Here is a 16,188-nt window from a genome sequence, read left to right as displayed (position 1 = left end):
AACAAACAAACAACAATAAATTATAAAACAAGCAGGGATTTTAAAAGTTATGAAAATGTTTCACAGCATTTTACTGAGACAGAGGATGATTATGGAAATCTACAAGAAGGAATAAATAAATATGTAAAGGATGATATTATCATAACAATAGTCATGTAACTGTACCCGACCCGATATACAGTCAATTCAAAAAATGTTGTCGTCGACCAACTCAAGCCTACGCGACTGGACCGAAAGAAGCTCTGGTTAGCAATCATTGAAGCCGAATTGACTACATAATTTTATCTGACTAGTTATGCCCGGTTTACAGCACGAACCTTCGTAGGCGAGCGGGAAGTGTTGAAGGAGACGTTTTTTTAATGCCTTCATATTTTCGAAATTGTGAACTGAATCATAACTACTTTGTTTTTCTTTCACTAAACCCAAAGACATGCATTTGATGGATTGTTTCTCGCCATTATTATCTTATAACTAGCGAGAACAATTAATTCAGAACGAATATCTAACCGCTTCAATGATTATTACCCATATTTCTTTCGGTCCAGTCGCGTAGGCTTGAGACGGTCGACGACAACGTTTTTTGAATTGACTGTATACGCGGGATGAGTGCAGATACCCGGTACCCACCTCCTTTGGAAGTAAAACTAAACCTGGATAACCACTCAAATGTCTTCAAAATTAAAAGTAGTAAAATTGAAGTAATTAACGTACTGCGTATTTGAAAGTAAACTTTACAATAGTTTTAGTTATTCCGAGATTGAGGAAAAAAACTGGGTCGATCGAAAAACCTTTATTTATTATTTATTATTTATATTTTTCTAGGTTTAAAAAACCTGCTATTGCTTTAGAAACAAACACACACGTCTCCAGTAACAGTCCCAGTAGCCCTTGCAAGGCGATCTCGACCCATTCCCCCTTTCGTTTCTGAAAACCCCAGTAGACCTTTTTAGCTTCGTATGCAAATTGCCCTTTGAGGTCACATGACATTCCCTTGAGAATTGTTCTTTTATGGCAAACATATTAAAACATTTCCACATGAAAGAATCAACTCTGAAGAGTGGCATCGTATGGTCTAAAATGTGCACAACAAACAATGAAGCTAAAGGTCTTGATTCAAATAGCCACTACAGACACTCAGTATATTGAGTATCAAAAATTAATTTTTGACTAGGGATGGGTGCTTTCCGTTTCACAATACCTTAGCCAATATTGGCAACCAGGTACTCTCTTCCCGGGGCACTATCGACCTCACTCCCCGCTATATAGTTTTCTTGAATATTTTGGTTTTATACGTCTTTGAAATACCCGTAGAAGCGTCGGAAGCTAAGACGAATAATAAATATCGATTGACTTGCCCAAGCATCATAATATGTCTCTTACGTTGCATGATATCTTCACTTCATCGACCACACTCTCAGATCAGCTATAATTTATGGTGGAGTCGGGAAGACAAACAAATATTGATAGACTTGCCCATTCAAGTTCAAGCACGTTGCTTGATATCTTCACGACCACACTCTCTGATCAGTCGCATAATTTATGGTGATGCCTTCATTTGTCTGTGAAAAGCTTCCTCTAACTACTTTTTTCGCTGCTGTAGGAAACTGAGAACACCATCAAGACATTTCAGCTTCCAACATGTAAGTATTAAAGCTATGGCACCAAACACGAGATTTGAATATTCAATTTCGGCGTTTAGTGCGAGAATGCGGAACAACTTCAATGTAGTCGGTTTACTCAAAAATATTCCAAGCTAGTTTTTTAAAAAGTAAACGAAAACCATAGCTAGAAGTTTCCTGAGTAAGATATTTCGGACGATATCCATCGTCCATCATCAGCTTAATGACTCTCTATCTCTATAAGTGTATTACAGTGAAATACACTTATAGAGAGTCATTAAACTGATGATGGACGATGGATATCGTCCGAAATATCTTACTCAGGAAACTTCTAGTTATTCTTTTCGTTTATAAACTTTTAGCCCAAAGAAACATATTCACTTTTTTAAAGGTGTTTTTTAAAATGTGTCACGATTCTTCAAGCAAACTGTTAATGTTGTCGATTTTATTTCCGAGAAAAAAATGAGCATAAATTGGGACTTTACAGAGTACAATTTGGGATTTAATCGTAATCCTCTTCACAATCAGAATCGAGTAATTTTGTTGAGTGTATAGCAAGGTGTGGGTAGCAAAATTGACTACGTTTATCAAAAATATCTTGAAAAAAGGATCGAATTTGCTAGGACAAATAATTACAGTCAAAGGACATTAAGCATGCCCATCTAGAATGCATTATTCAGTTCATTATTCGATTTTTGACATCAGTCTTCATTTTCTAATATTCCGTAATTATTTTCAAAAATCAAATGAAATCTCGAAATCTGATTGCATTGGCTTTAATATCACAGGCTTTAGGGAATTTGCTATTTGACGTAAGAAATATTTGCGAACAAATATAAACCTTTCAATGACACTCAAATACCCACAATTGCGTTCTGTTTTGCTGTGTTCATAATCTTTACATTAATTAACATGGAATTTTGTCCTTTTCAGCACCTTTTTCATCGGTTTAATTGATGAAATAAACTTTTGAGCGAGTGAAAAAGTCCTAAGCAAACAGGTAGAGCGTCAATTTGAATCGAAGCGTTAGCGTAACGCTTGTTTTCTGGGAAACTGTCTATTTTTACTTCGCAATCCTAATAAGGTCACAAGCTCGCATTCATAACATTCATCGCCAACTGTATAACGGTTAAATCACGATTTTAAAGCTAGTCTTTTTTAACTATTTGAGATTTTAAAAAAATAACGGAATTATCTATTTTATCGACAAGCAATAAAAATTTGGTATTGTGTTTCGATATTTTGATTGATTTGAAGTTATTGTGAGAGACATTAATTATTTTTGTAAATCTGCTTAATCGCTGGCCCGTAACAATGAGATACTCAACCCAAAAAATATTTCGAATCTTATATTGAAGAATTTCAACAAAATCTACTATTCTCTTTAAGATCATCAGCTCAAGCAGGTTAAAGTTTTTTCTATCAGTTGAAATTCTCGCTTTTAATCAAATAAAATCGGTCACTTTTTTTCCTTTTTTATGTGTTACAGTCAAAGGACATGAAGCGTGCCCAGCTAGACTGCATTATTCAATTCATAAAAAGATTATTGGTCGTTCCAATCTTCCGAGAATGAGTTCAAATTGAAATCCTAACTTGGAAAATTGATTGGCTTACTTTTCAGCCTTTGTACAAGTTTGTAACTGATGGATAAATATTTACAAAAAACCTCGCGATTAGATTCCTATATTTCAACCTCGTGTAAGGTTTGTAATTTTGTTATTTCTGGTTATCAAGTTACAGTAAACTCCAGGGGAATGATTCAATCTGAGAGGCGAGTGTGAGTGTGAGAGCCGCGGACAGGGACAGAGAGGAATAATCTTTTTGCGAATATCTAGCTCTATCTTTCTTAATTTTATCTACAAAAGCAAAAGATCAGCATTGAAAAGGTTCGGCAATACGTTCTTACAACGTTCTTACGGGCGAATAGATGAACGCTCTAATATCAATCTTGCTAAAATACATATTTTTTCCATCGAAGATGGCAAACATAGAGGAGTTTGTTATGGAAGTGCTTCATTTCTTTTGTTCTAAACAGGTTTAATTTTCTTAGAGTACACTCCATAAAAGGTAGTGTGCATTGTATTTTACTGGTTTTGAAAAACCAGTTAAACTGGCTTTTGCGTAATGTATCTTCAAACGAAGTTAGTCTCGTTTTTAAGGTCCGCGCCAGTGATTTTTAGGCGTGACTGATGTTAAGAGTTATTCTTAGACAGCGGTTAAGGATAATATTAAAAGGAGAAAAGACATTGTTCTTCCCTGAGTGTTGTTTTCCATGCTTCTATAAGAATGAGAACCCTAAAATGAAAAACAAATGAACTAAAATCTAACGACAATTTGGGCTTCCTGTGTTAGTTTTTGTTCTGGCGCGCAAAGCATGACGATGAAGTTACAACCTGTTTACTTCAATCGAAAGTGAAACTACTTCTAACATGGCTGGGCGTTCGTGTTCCCCCTGCTATTCCTCAGTTTAAGTAAGTCGTACGATTTGTTTTTCTTTTGCTAGTAAATACATTATTACATTGGAATATTTTTTCTGCACTCATATATGAAAGAAGACTTACTGTAAAGTAATATGACGTTGTGCATGATACAAGGTGTTGATGAACAAAGATTGGACTTCGAATTCTAGCATTCTGATTTTGAAAAGCTTCACCCACCTACCAGAGACTTGAAGTACTATTCAGAAAAGTCGCGAAACTAGATTATATGAATTTGGATCATATAGCCGCTAAAAATTTGGTGTTAGGAAACGGATTTTCTTTTCTTTTTTTCTTTTCGTATTTGATCAGAGATAATTTGAATATTGGGGCGCTGTCAAATAAAACGTGGCGTTGTTGTCCGTCTTGGAAGTTTTTTTTCCATATCATGTAAGAACCTAGCTTGCTTCAGGTCAAACTACGTTTAAACCTCTAAATTCGATTCTGTTGAGCTCTTATATTGTGTGTTAGGAAACGGTTTTTCTATTCTTTTTTGAGCGACGACGATTTGAATATTCAAATGCTGTATAAGTATAAAACGTGGCGCTATTGTCTGTCAGTCTTGGAAGGTTTCCAGGATTCTCAGAACTAAGCTTGCTCCAAGTGAAACTACGTTTAAACCACTAAATTCGATTCTGTCGAGCTCTTTTAATTTGATTCTGATTCCGACCAAGTTTTAAAAGGGGTTTTGGTTTGCCGGAAAAAACCCATTTGCTTCCTGTCGTTATGTTGCCGATGGCTCGAACAACTTTGTGCAGGATTGAAGCGGTATTTCTCAAATTTATAAGAAGACATACTTTACAAGATGGCAAACATAGAGGAGTTCTAAACAGGTTTTCTTAGAGTACACTCCATAAAAGGTAGTGTGCATTGTTTTGTACTGGTTTTGAAAAACCTGTTAAACTGGCTTTTGTGTAATGTATCTTCAAACAAAGTTAGTCTCGTTGTGAAGGCCCCTGCTGTTTTCTAAGGCGTGGGAACAGCTATCTCGTATTGGTTAATAACTTGAACTACGCGATTTCTTCCAATGATGTGGCACGACATCATACTTACTTTTATAGAAAAAATCTAGATGATAAATTAAATTTGAATGCATTTAATTTCCCTCACTTTTAAAACTTTCCTTTTCAGTTTCTCAACTTTATTACATCGTTGGAACATTCAGATTCCCCTTTTTAATAAGAACAAACACTAGGTAGGTCTTGATCCCGTTACTTCCTGTTTACTTGAGTCGAAAGTGAGACTGCTTGAAACATGACTCGACGTTCGTGTTCTTCCCGCTATTCGTCAGTTTAGGTAAGTCGTACGAATTTATTTTTGCTAGTAAACACATTATTACATTGAAATATTTTGAAGAAAGATTGGTATTCGAATTCTTGCATTCTTATTTTTAAAAGCGTCACCCAACCTACCAGACACTTAAAGTGCTATTAAGGAAATCCTTGAAAATAGATTATTATGAATTTGAATCAAATAGCAGCTAAATGTGGAGTGTTAGGAAACGGTTTTTTTTCTTTTCTTTATTTTCTTTTCTTTTCTTTTTTGAGCAAAGATAATTTGAAAATTCGGGCGCTGTAAAATAAAAAGTGGCGGGAAGGTTGGAAGGTTTTTCCCCAATATCATCATGTAAGAACCTAGCTTGACTTCAACACAACTTTTTTATTTTTGTATTCTTATAGGATTTACAGCATTTGTTTTATATATATACAATATAGATAATTTATAAATAAATCTAAATAGTATAAAAAACACAGTTATTTATAGTATATATACCAAGGCAGATAAATGAAAAGAAGGTACAGGTTGTCTGCAATAACCACAAGGCTAAGTAAAAACAGACAGCTCGTTCTATGTTATTAAGGAAAGATGATTTTAAGTTAGATGGCACAAAGTATAGTGTTTGTTACTGATATAATATTTTTGGCACTAAATTAAGTATTAAATAAGCAGAGAAAAAAATATATATAAAATAAATAAATAATGATAATAATAAAAATAAATTATGAGGATATTCAATGATTAATATTCATTTAAGATATTCTCGATTATTGCTTTTTTAAATGAGGTCCTGGAGAGAGCCTTAGTATTTTCATCAAGAGAATTCCAGATTTTTACTCCTTGAAATCGAATATTAAAGCATTCATTATTAGCATTCTTATTTTGAAAAGCTTCACCCAACCTACCAGAGACTTGAAGTACTATTCAGAAAAGTCTTGAAACTAGATTATATGAATTTGGATCATATAGCCGCTAAAAATTTGGTGTTAGGAAACGGATTTTCTTTTCTTTTTTTTTTTTTTTTTCGTATTTGATCAGAGATAATTTGAATATTTGGACGCTGTAAAATAAAACGTTGCGCTGTCGTCAGTCTTGGAAGGTTTTTTCCCCCAATATCATATAAGGACCTAGATTGCTTCAGGTCAAACTACGATCAGAAAAGTCTTGAAAGTAGATTATTATGAATTTGGATCACTGATATAGCCGCTAAATATTGGGTGTTAGGAAACGGTTTTTCTATTCTTTTTTGAGCAACGACGATTTGAATATTCGGAAGCTGTATAAATATAAAACGTTGTCTGTCAGTCTCTGCCAGTATTCTCAGAACTAAGCTTGCTCCAGGTCAAACTACGTTTAAACCTCTAAATTCGATTCTGTTGAGCTCTTTTAATTTGATTCTGATTCTGATCAAGTTTTAAAAGGGGTTTTGGTTATAGATAATTTTTAAACCGGTGTTTCATAGCGTATTGGAGGCTCGATCAATTAACGCAATAAAAGCAAAAGAGCGATAGTAGCCAAAAACTTGAAACATTTTGTAAAATAATATTATCTATGTGTATTCAGGGTTTACTATTTATAACAAGATCCTTTTGGCAGGGTACACTGGGATACCTGGAGGACATGGTTTCAACATGCATGGAGTAATTAGTTGGTTGAGCTTCCAAAACTACTGATAAAGTATTTCGTGACGTCTCGAAGTAATGATAAACCAGATTCTGGTTGGGACGGTTTACTAGTATCAGAGTCTCTAAGAAGTAAAAATAAGTTGCAAATTTTCAAACGACAGTGTTAAAAGCCGTTTGTAGGCAGATAGTTTATGCCATACTCATCAAACTCCATCTCAGGCCCGTAGCTAGGGGGGGTGCAGGGGGGTGTGATTTTGGCTGGTATGATATTTTCACGTAAAACTAAGTAAAAAAAATCAATTTTACTTTAATAATTTATCTATACCTATGGGACTTTTAAAAAATAAAGTATATGGTTGGTCCACGTTTTGTAAATTAGCACCCCCCCAACAAAAATCCTAGCTACGGGCCTGCATCGGGAACTCAAATTCCAGTTCCAGGATCCGGGTTTTGGCATACGTAATTAGCTTGTTGTGCAACCACGTTTCAAAAGCATGCACATTCGCAGGGCTCGCTTTAAAATCAAAATGCTTAATTTAAAAGGTAAATACAGGCTAATATTTGCTCAGAATGTCTTTCATAATTGCTTTACATTTTATAATTTATCGATATTTTTTAATGAATCACCATTTTTTTGAAAAAAAATTAAAGGAGATCGTAACGCTTCGAACGGCAAAGATCAAACCCTGGAATGTGCGTAACAAATTATTTATTTTGCTTTTTTAATCAAATATAATCTTAAAATAGATATTGCTATACCTCATGTTCCTTTGTGAGTAGACTTTGAAACCAAAACAGTTAATAAAAAAAACATAAATACAGGCTATAAGGCTTTATTGCCAAGTTCAAGAGAATAACGAGTCATGCTGAATGAATCTGTTAATGCTATCGCTTATCGTAATTCTGACTCTTGAAACCCTGTTCTCCTCATCGATTTTCGCTTGTTCGTGCAGAAAATACTGTTCGAGTAGATGAATCATGAATAATTAACCAAAACAAGCTCTTGCCCATGAAGTTCATTGAAAATTCTTAGAAATAATCGCTTCGAAATCATCGCTATCTTCTCGGCTTGAAATCCTTGTTTACGAAATTGGGAAATTAATATTTCTACTAGTTCGGCTGTCTTGAATCACGGCGGTCAACGAAATAGAGCATGCGTAGACATAAACCTGTGCCACGTGATCTGCTAGCTCCGCCCTGTCACAATCACTTGACAACATAATGACATTGATTATTCATTAACATCTGGTACGTGATAATTGATTGGACTAAAGACGGGAACCCTATAGCAAATACCTGCAAAGGTCTCTTGGGTAAGTTCCTGAAGACCCCTGGGTAGTTTTGCGCAACTTTGTCACTTTGTCGCGGAGGAAAAAAATACGAAAAAGGCATTTTACTACTGAGATACCACAGGTATCAAAATCACAGAGTACCAAATGACGAAAAAATCGAAATAGCCATATATTATAGTATAAATAAAAGATGTAATCAGATACTGATAGAGTTCATTTTGGTTTAACACATTTTTGAAAAGAGATAAGGACGGAGCTTTTCCTTTCTCTCTTGCTTTATAGAGAGAAATCTTGTACATCATTAGAACATGATTAATAGTACAATCATCAACACCAAGAATAATATAAAAACAATTGCAGACAAGATGATAAATGTCATATTTTTCTAACCAACTCCTTATTTCAAAATAAAAATTTTGGATTCTATGCATTCCACCAAAAGATGGCCTATCGTTTCGGGATGAAGAACAAGGCAAAAAGAACAAGTAGAGTAATCAATTTTTTTAAAACGACAGAGGTCGCGGTTTAAGTATAAAATACTATTAAGTATTTTAAATTGAAAAGATCTAGTATAAGTGTCAATTGAAGTTTCATAGATTCTACTGTTTCTACCTTTTCCAGCTTAACTTTTTTGTTTATCGTCAAAAACCTCGTTGGTTGCCCTTTGCATATATTATGTTCCTTTCTTTCAGCGCGTTTTTCCATTCCTTCGGAATTGCGTGTACTAATCCAGCCCACCGCGTGAAATCTTTATCCTTAAGTCACAGATTGTTAACATGATCCCATTGGAATTCATTATTATCATCACTTAGATCTAATACCTTGTTTATGTTTAGATCCGCGAAACGATTATAGAACACTGAGGCGTTCCCAATTTTTATATATTTGTTATTCCATAAATATTGATCAACAACTAAGGAAGGGTCATTTTTAATATTGTCCATCTCTACTTCCGACCAACATCTTAAAATATCTTGACAAGTTTTCTGGAATTCGTTGATAATCAAAATTAATGTTTACTTGATGAAAACCCCCTATGGGTTTTACAGTCAGACACACTTCGAAATCTGGGAGTTTCAAGCCACCCATTAAATACTCACCAATTAAACTGACCTGTTTAATTTTAGTTTTTTTTTCCATTCCATATAAAGTCTTTAATTGTACTTTGAACTAGTTGAATAAAATCTTCAGTGACATGGATCTATGAGCATCCATATAGGAGTTGGGGAAGCGCAAGTGAACGGAGTACTTGGATTTTTTCATAAAGCGTTAAATTCCTCGTTTTCCAAATTGATAGAGTTGTCTTAATAATGACTCTTTTAAAGTTGTTATCGTAATGGTAGTCCTTATTATAAAAATAATAAATGGCTATTATTTCCATACCTTTTTCGTAAAAATTAACCCATTTGATGTTTGAGGTTTGATTCGATTCTCCTCCAGGAATTTTTCCCAACCATGCAGCCTCTGATTTCTTTATGTTTAGTTTTAAAGACGAATACTTGTATAACGTTTCTAATTGTCAAGTGAGGAAATGTCTTCCAAAAAGAAAGTAGTGTCATTTGCAGAAAGAGTTAACTTTTGACTACTAAGATTAATGTTCGTTCGGAGTTCAACCCATTTCATTTAACCGTCTTGTATGTTTTACTAGTAAGGTGGAACCAAACTAATTCAGAGCGAATTTTGGACAATATTATTCTCGCTCGCTTCGCAAAACTAACTGCGTCATCAATTTAACTGGATTTTTCATATTATCTGCTTGGATTATCCTAGATTCCATCAGTGTATTTTATTTTAAGATTTTTAAAGTTTTTACATCAGAAAAAATCTGTTAACATTTGGTCAGCTACGATTTCAAGCTCACGCCCGCTCATGTGAGCCATACAAGTTGTCTCAAAAACACGGTTTTTGGATCTTTTCTCAAAATAATGACTATCTAGGCAAAAAACAGAAGTGGATTCAGTTAATTCAACTATTCACGGACTGTATTATATGGTTTAGATTGAATTCTAGTGAAAAAAACCACCGTACTTTTTGAGTTGAATGTACGCTATTGGTCGTATTTTACAAGAGAAAATGCATGACATAACCAGGGTCAAGCTAGAAAATCGTCTCTCCTTGATATAAAGCAGAACCTGTCAAAAAAAAAAAAACAAGAAACAAAAACTGGGCTTTCCTGAACGTTTTGGTATATAATTCATAGGAATTTGTTAAAATTTAGAACCGTATTTTTGATGATTTTATAAGCTCATACTTTCTGTTGGCCTATACATTCGCCTCTTATGCTTTCTTAGGTTTCGTAGCCTCGAAAACACGCTAACTACTAGTTAGCGAAAGAACGGAAGATTTACGAGTTATTTAGGATGTTTTGTCAAGCAGTTTACTTGTGCTATATAACTTTACTTTGAAGAACAACCTTTTGCTTTGGAAAGAGAGGAAAAAGATCGAAAAGAGCAAATGTTCCAAATGTATATGCAATTTTTTCCAATGCTATTACGGCCGAAAATCAAACAGTGCTATTTTTAGTTCTTAGCTTTTTCTCCTCATCGTCGGGTACGATTTTTTGAACTTTTCAGAATCTTATTATCTAGTACTCATAATGCAGCCTGTGTGTGAATTTGGATGGAAAGTCTAGGGCGGAACAAAAGTTATGACGAATCTTGAAAAGTCGATCCAAAATTTGAAGCCATACAAAAATATTGGCCACTCAGACGAGACATTCGCCCCAGGCTTGCGCATTTTGCACATGAATAATATAGCGCATGCGTTCAAAATGGCGGGTAAGCGTAAGCGTCCCGAGAAAGGTTTTTTTTAAAAGTTTAGAAGACGGCTTAGTTGGTATACAAGGGAAAAGATTCAAACCAAAAAAGAAAATATCAATAAAGAGCAAATTTATCCGATCGAAGTAAGTACGATATTTAAATCTTTTGGGTCAAACTCATTTGAACTCGAAGACAACTAGCTTTGTTTGTTTTGAACATCTGTATAAGTCTATATATATATATATATATATATATATATATATATATGCATTTCTGGCATACATTATCTATCAGGATCTTAAAGGGAGAATTTTTTCTAATAATAGTCTTGCTATCCACCTCTTTGATTTCGTCAGCTTCTTGTTCTGCCGATTTAGACATTTCATAAAGAAGTTTACTACAACAAAACAAAGAATGAAGTTGAAAACTCTTTAAAATTATTCCACAAAAGGCACTATAACTTTAAATTTCAAGACTGAAGATTAAATTTACTTCATGTAACTTTTCAAAGTAGAGCTAATTGAACTTACTTTATCAAGATCTGAAATGAGGAATAATACTGTTCGCGGCTATTATTCCCGCCATTTCTCGCATTGTTTTCGTTGTATTTTTCGTTTTGTATGGCTTCGGCTTCGGTACAAAACAAGGCCAGCGCAATCCCAAGCACAACACAGTTAACTATAACTGAGCGAGGGCAAGCCCGTAATCGCAAACATCATCTGTTTTCGAGTGCTTATTTACAGAGACTTTTTTATTCAAAATGTTTCGAATTTGGTGCCAAAATGATAAGTAGATCCCAGACTTCCTAGATCCACTCGTACATTTAGAAAAATGCATGTTTTGAATAATTTACAGCCGCTTAAAGTGATGGCTGCGCGGACTCACGAGTCACGCTTGTGGTCACGTTCTGTATCTCACCTTGAATTTTCGAACTCGGATTCACATTGCCTTTTTTTCAGCTTTCAGGAATATTTTAACATTTGTAGATAGAATAGTAGCTAAAGAACTTAAATTCGGTCGTACATTTGAAGAAACTTAGTTAGAACATTGTCAAATTTTCATTTTCACTCAAAGTTTTTCCATTTTTACGAAGATTTTTGGTCAAAATTTAGGGGACTGGGGACGAAAATCAAAAATAACAAGCAAATGTCACCCAATATTTTGCCATAATAAAACATCGCGCCAAAAAAAAAAAAAAAAAAACACACATTAAAGGCATTGAAAAATACCGCTCTCCTCTTAAAGCTAGAGCAGTCACTAGCTGAAATAAAAACGAAAAAAGTAGAGGCAGTATCCATGATGCTTCACGAGTAATGCAACAAGGCAGTGACATCACAGAGTAAATGTATATACATAGACATATAAGCATTCGTTTGTAGTGACTATTCTAGTGTTTTCCTTCTGTTGTTTTACATTAAGTTATCTTACTTTTACAATATATTTTTTCTCTTTTTCAGTTAAAATGGCTATCAGTTGGGCTTCTTCAATTAAAGTAAATCTAAACTTTGCTCGCCTTTCTAAGTTATTGATTGATGGTGGAACAAGTGCCTTAAGAGATGTATTTGACTCGATCCATTCACCAAGCTCCCTTCACAAGACACTACTCAGTACGACAGTGCATTCTACTCTAAAGGGACTGAGAGAAAAGAGGATTCTAAACAAACAACAATGGGACAGACTCTATCCTGCTAGCCGAAGTACAACTGTCACTTCAGCAGATTTTGACATTAAACTGTTATTTGTACTACTGCGTAATATTTGTGGTTTAACACCCCCACCAACAGGATGGGACAAGATTCCTATAGCTACAGACCTGAGTAGAGAAGCTGATTTGGCTCGAGTCGAATATTATAGAAATGAACTTTATGGCCACATCACAGAAACAGCTGTTAGTGACAGTGATTTTGAGAAATACTGGAGTGAGATCTCAGATGTGTTGGTAAGACTGGGTGGACCTCATAACAAACCAAAGATCGAGAGAATAAAGATAGAAGAAGTGGACCCAGAACAGGAAAAGAATTATATTAAAGCACTTGAAGAGTGGGAAGAACAGCAGAGATTAATTAGAAAGATGGAGGAGATTCTTAAGACAGTTAAAGGGGATTCAGCTGTGGATCCTTCACATGTTAAAGGTGTGTACAATCGTAGCTTCAGCATACTCAACATTTGGTTTACCACTAATGGTTTCTTTGTTTTTATAAATCACTAGGAAATAAAGTTTTTTATTTTACTCTAAATCCCTTGAACGTACACGGTGTCGGTAGGTACGTACTGTCAGAGGAAGCCGACTTGAATGGCTTAATATTAATAAAAACAATTGTAGCTTCAGCAGTTGACTACTTTTCAACTTTCGATTTGAGCTCACGATGTGCGCACGCTCAGAAACCGCTGAACAATTATCACGATTTTATTGAAGAACCATAATATTGAACTTCAAGAGGGCAAAACCCTCAAATTTTGCACGGGACTCTATATATTTTGTTATTTTCTTGAATAACAGGTAATGTCTCATTATTTTTTAAAGTTTAAGACAATTCTGTTTAATTGGAACGATATAAAAAAAAATTTAATAATGGTGACGTCAGTTAGGGTATTTGAGTGTTTTTGTTGTAGCTCGTATTACTAAATGCTGGCCATTTTGGAAATATAAATTTAAAATAGCTTTCATGTAAACCATGAGTAAAATAATGATACTTTTCAAGGAGGCTCTGGGTAGTTTTGGTCTGGCACACCTAGCCGCATTGAAACGGCTACAACTTCGTCTTGAATAACTCGATCTGCAAGCGCTTTTCACACAATGTCAGGAAATGATTAAAGGTTTCAAAAAGGATAAATTAGTTTAAAGCGGCCTTTTCATTACGACGTAATGGTGACATCATAGAAATCGTTTGCCGCTTATTTCCTCGAAAACTAGACCTAAACGTTAACTTTCAAAGCGACTTGCACAAGTCGATAGTATTCATCAAGGAACCCAACATATTGCAATATGAAAAAAATGTATGAGAGCGTTTTCCAAATATTACGCGATGAATATTTTCATGGACTTTTACTATTATTTCCAGCGTGTCAACTTTATACCCTCAAAATCGGGACTATAATTTAGTGGATCCAACATTTTTAGTAGCTAGGATATAAGTACGGATATAGACACTGTCCTTATTGAGTATGAATCAAATTGGGACTTTCGTTCTAACGTTATGGATTTTTTGATATGAAGCTAAATGACCCCATTTGTTGTCAAAAGCGATAGAAAATATCGATAAAACCGGCATTCAAAAAATCGTCGAACAATTTTTTTCTAAATGCAGCTAGGCATTAAAAGATGTATCTTTTACAAATATTCTCTTTCAATTTCCTATGCATTGAAGGGTTTTAAGGCAGTCAAATAAAAATGAGTACATACGCTCACAACTATTTTCGCTCACGGCTTCTTGTTGATTATTCACGCTTGACTTCCGTGTTATTTCCTTGTCGTGTGCTGTTAGTTGTCACACGTCACACGTATTAGCATATTGGAAGTGTAAACCTTCATAACTTAGAGACTGTGGTGGGCGGCCTTTCCTTTGGTAGTTTAAGAGGGCCCATATTGACTTTGGCCTCAAGTGGCATGGACTGCTGACACATTGCATCCCTTGATAGAACGGTCAAAGACGCTATTGTATTAGCAGGGTCTTGAATTCTGACATGATAGCTAGTGGAAGTAAATTGTTTGGCTTATTATTGCTGGAACCGTAGAGGAAAGTGGTTCCGTCTTTTAGGGTTATTTCTTGATTGACTAGCGGGATGGTGATGTCATTAATCTCCATGAAAGGGGTGCTGGCGAGGACCTCCATGTTGAGATTTTCTACGACGAGACCTTCGAAAATAAACTTGTAGCTTTTTCGGGCCAGCTCAAGGTGCGTTTCTCATCTTATTAGTAGAGGTGAACTCCCATCGGCTTGATGATCTGATTGTGAGCTTGTGGATATTTGTGCATTTTTGCCGTTGACATGAAAATCATGTTACCAGTGGTGCCGCTGTAAACTACACTGCGTACAGCATGATGGCAGTAGAAAGCGTCTAGGTAGGGTGAGAGGTTGGTATAGATCTTAAGGTGACTGCCTACTTTTGGAAAAAATATTAAACTTTTTTTAAAACTTCGATTTTCCGAATTGAAATTAATTAAATTTAATGCTGATTCCAAATCTGGAAAGAAAAATTGGGCTACCTGTATACATACACTGGCTACCTGTATAGCATCGAATCATATTCAAGATTGCTCTCTTCGTATTCAAAATTCTAAAAGGTCAGGCGCCATCATATCTTGTTGAGCTTGTGCATGTGAAGTCACCCAACCGCTACGCCCTACGTATTGATGGCCAGCTACTTCTCGATGTCCCTCGTACCAAATGCAAGACCTTTGGAGATAGAGCTTTTGCTGCAGCTTCACCAAAAATCTGGAATGAACTACCTACACCCATCCATATGTGTAATACTTTGGACAATTTCAATACAAGTTTAAAAGATCATCTATTTACATCTGCTTATAATCTATAAACCATAAAATATAGATCATACATCATTTACTGAATATGAACATTGACTTTTACATTGAACTATCGACTATCAAGATAGCAGTATTAAAAGGAAGCGTGAAGATGGCTGACAGCAATTCGAGCTCTCCACTAACCAACCTAGATCTAGTTAAGGAGTTCTTAAAACTGCAGGAAGACAACTTTGAATCTTTCGTAAACCTCCCTATGGATAGTTTTAATAATCGCTTTGACAAACTTTCCCGTGAAGTGCAAAATATCAGGGATAGTTTGCAATTCACCCAGAATGAATTTCGCGAAACAAAGGACAAAATAAAGAATATAAGAAGACTCGAAACAGAATTATCAACACTCAAGAAAGAATTACAGGAAGCAGATGATAAACTGGACTATTTAGAAAATCAAAGTCGCAGAAACAACTGGGAAAGCTGGCCTTCACGAAAAGCGACGACTTTCAAACCATGCATAGTGCACGAAAGGCAATGATGCAAAAAACTGACCGATAATAATATATCTCCAAGCTCCATAATGCAGTTATCAGGTCACAGAAATGTTCAAAATAACACCGGATTGAAGCATTCCGGATTCGACTATCCCACTTACAAT

At 35.1% G+C, this 16,188-nt stretch overlaps 1 protein-coding gene across 3 annotated transcripts in view; it reads left to right on the top strand.

The window, feature by feature from the left end:
- The first annotated feature begins 1,271 nt into the window (after positions 1-1,271).
- LOC116294289 (uncharacterized) overlaps positions 1,272-16,188 on the top strand; it is a 31,868-nt gene continuing 16,951 nt past the window's right edge. Inside the window, exons 1-3 of one of the 3 annotated variants that reach the window (XM_031701856.2) lie at positions 1,272-1,640; positions 5,228-5,392; positions 12,508-13,182. In XM_031701856.2, coding sequence (XP_031557716.2) covers positions 12,513-13,182 — 670 coding nt within the window. In that variant the 5' untranslated portion in view covers positions 1,272-1,640; positions 5,228-5,392; positions 12,508-12,512. Of the gene's footprint in view, positions 1,641-4,026; positions 4,091-5,227; positions 5,393-12,507; positions 13,183-16,188 lie in introns of those variants that run through there. The other 2 variants (XM_089039114.1, XM_031701857.2) reach the window with 2 other exon arrangements.

This window comes from Actinia tenebrosa, unplaced genomic scaffold (genome assembly GCF_029948245.1).
Source record: "Actinia tenebrosa isolate PJP-AT-01 unplaced genomic scaffold, QUT_ActTen_1.0 PGA_scaffold0__85_contigs__length_37466705, whole genome shotgun sequence".
NCBI classification, from domain to species: domain Eukaryota; kingdom Metazoa; phylum Cnidaria; class Anthozoa; order Actiniaria; family Actiniidae; genus Actinia; species Actinia tenebrosa.
The sequence above is the reverse complement of the archived record's forward strand: the minus strand, read 5'-3'. Positions and strand labels throughout refer to the sequence as shown.